The sequence below is a fragment of the Pteronotus mesoamericanus genome, unplaced genomic scaffold, assembly GCF_021234165.1.
Source record: "Pteronotus mesoamericanus isolate MK-2021 breed Mesoamerican mustached bat unplaced genomic scaffold, CSHL_Meso_final contig_1064, whole genome shotgun sequence".
NCBI lineage: Eukaryota > Metazoa > Chordata > Mammalia > Chiroptera > Mormoopidae > Pteronotus > Pteronotus mesoamericanus.
In genome coordinates this window covers 5,867-7,843 of record NW_026555008.1, presented here as the reverse complement: position 1 = coordinate 7,843, position 1,977 = coordinate 5,867, and the positions used below count along the sequence as shown (strand labels likewise).

The window sequence follows — 1,977 nt, the reverse complement described above, 5'->3', positions numbered from 1 at the left end:
CTGAAATCTGGGTGCTAGACAGAGATTTTTAAAATTTATTTACTTTTATTATTCTTGTTTATTAGAATATATATAAACCTAGGAGTAATGAGAAAAATAAACGTTGGAAAGTTTATAGTTGCAATTAAAAGTTTAGGCCTGAATTTTAAGTATTTTTTTCCAGGAAATATTTCAATATTTAAAAATGGATATTTATTTTCAATGTACTGCGTTTTGACATGTGATGTACAGTAATCCCTTACATATTATAAATGGTGAAGAAAAGAATACATGAGGAAAAATGAATGCATAATTACAAATACTATAGCTAGTTTCAGGTGATATTGTGACTTCTTTCTCTAAAGAGTCAATACCTCTCACTAAGTAAGGTTTTATTAAATGAGCTTTAATTTTAGGAACCAGTGAAGATACAGAATGGTTAGATGAAAGATACCCGGTCTTATGTAAGTCTGGTAATATACTTAAATATTACAAAACATAATTATTTTGAAAATATACTAATGAAAAACTGTAGGCTTGAGGGCGTAATGAAAGTTCATGAAATATTCTACTAGTTTCAGATATATAACCAGTCACCGAAATGATGGGATCCTTTTCCTGGTAATTACATCCCACAAAGCCTCCTTTACATCCTTATTCCTGAGGCTGTAGACCAGAGGGTTCAGCATGGGGATCACCACTGTGTAGAACACAGAAGCCACTTTGTCCTGGCCCAAAGAGTACATGGAAGAGGGTCTCAGATAAGTATAGATGGCAGTGGAAAAGAACAGAATTATAGCCGTCAGGTGAGAGGCACAAGTTGAGAAAGCTTTGCGCCTCCCCTCCCCTGAATGCATACGAAAGATGGAGAAGAGAATGTAGGAGTAGGATGCGAGGATGACCAGCAAAACCCCCACCATATTCACTCCTGCAAAAGTGGAAATGATGCTTTCATTGAGGTGTGTGTCAGAACACGAGAGCTTAAAGAGTGGGGGGCTGTCACAGAAGAAGTGGTGGATGACGTTGGAGCTGCAGAATGGCAAGCTGCTCACATAGCTTGTGTTCACCATGGAGTTCAAGAGCCCCGCTGTGAAAGCCCCTGCTGCCATTCTCAGGCAGACTGTCCTGGACATGACCACGGGGTACAGCAGAGGGTTGCATATGGCCACATAACGGTCGTAGGCCATCAGCCCGAAGAGGAGGCATTCGGTGGTGGCCAAGGCGATAAAGAAGTACATCTGCACAAAGCAGCCAGCAAAGGAGATGGTTTTCTTCTCTGACAATAAATCCACCAACATCTTTGGGGTGATGGTGGACGAGTAGCAAATGTCCACGAAGGACAGGTTAACCAGGAAGAAATACATGGGCGTGTGAAGGCGGGAGTCCATCCTGATTAAGAGGATCATCCCAATGTTCCCCCAAACTGTCAGTGTGTACATCCCAGAGAAAAGCAAGAAGAGGACCACCTGTAGCTCCGGGGTGTCTGCTAACCCCCGCAGGATGAACTCAGTCACCAAAGTATAGTTTGCCCTGGTCATGTATTACAAATACATACAAATACAATTTGCTCAAATTTGTATATGTGTAGATATTTCTCTCTCCAAAGGCTACAAAAAATAGTAGGAATATTAATGAGGTTATCACACATGGGAAAAAAATCTCTAGGTTAATACATCATAGTGTATAGAGTGATTGAGAAAGTGGAGAATTAGTGGGTAAATAGGGACGCTTTTGAATTTATGAAGCTACTAACTTCATTAAATCTGATTGTAGGTCCCTCAAATTACTGGTCTCAGACCACATATTCCACTGAAGTTTCTGCAAGTGCAAAAAATGTTCTTCTCTACCAGCCCACATCCAAAATACAAAGGATGCAAATATTTCTGTTGTCATCTTTTCCAGTCTCTGAAAAGTATGAAATGCCACAAAGATCCATTGCTTTTCCCCTGAAGAGCACACTGTTTATTCTTCAACTCCAAAACTCATGCATTGTCTTCC

General features: G+C 40.1%; 1 protein-coding gene across 1 annotated transcript; it reads right to left on the bottom strand.

Annotated features, from left to right (window-relative positions):
• Window positions 1-572: 572 nt before the first annotated feature.
• Window positions 573-1,517, bottom strand: LOC129071562 (olfactory receptor 5F1-like). Its single transcript, XM_054574862.1, has one exon. The coding sequence runs from the start codon at window positions 1,515-1,517 to the stop codon at window positions 573-575; it is 945 nt and encodes a 314-aa protein (XP_054430837.1).
• Window positions 1,518-1,977: the final 460 nt, after the last annotated feature.

Coding starts and splice junctions, on each gene's coding strand:
- LOC129071562 (XM_054574862.1), bottom strand. CDS start 1,517: ATGACCAGGGCAAACTATACTTTGGTGACTGAGTTCATCCTGCGGGGG.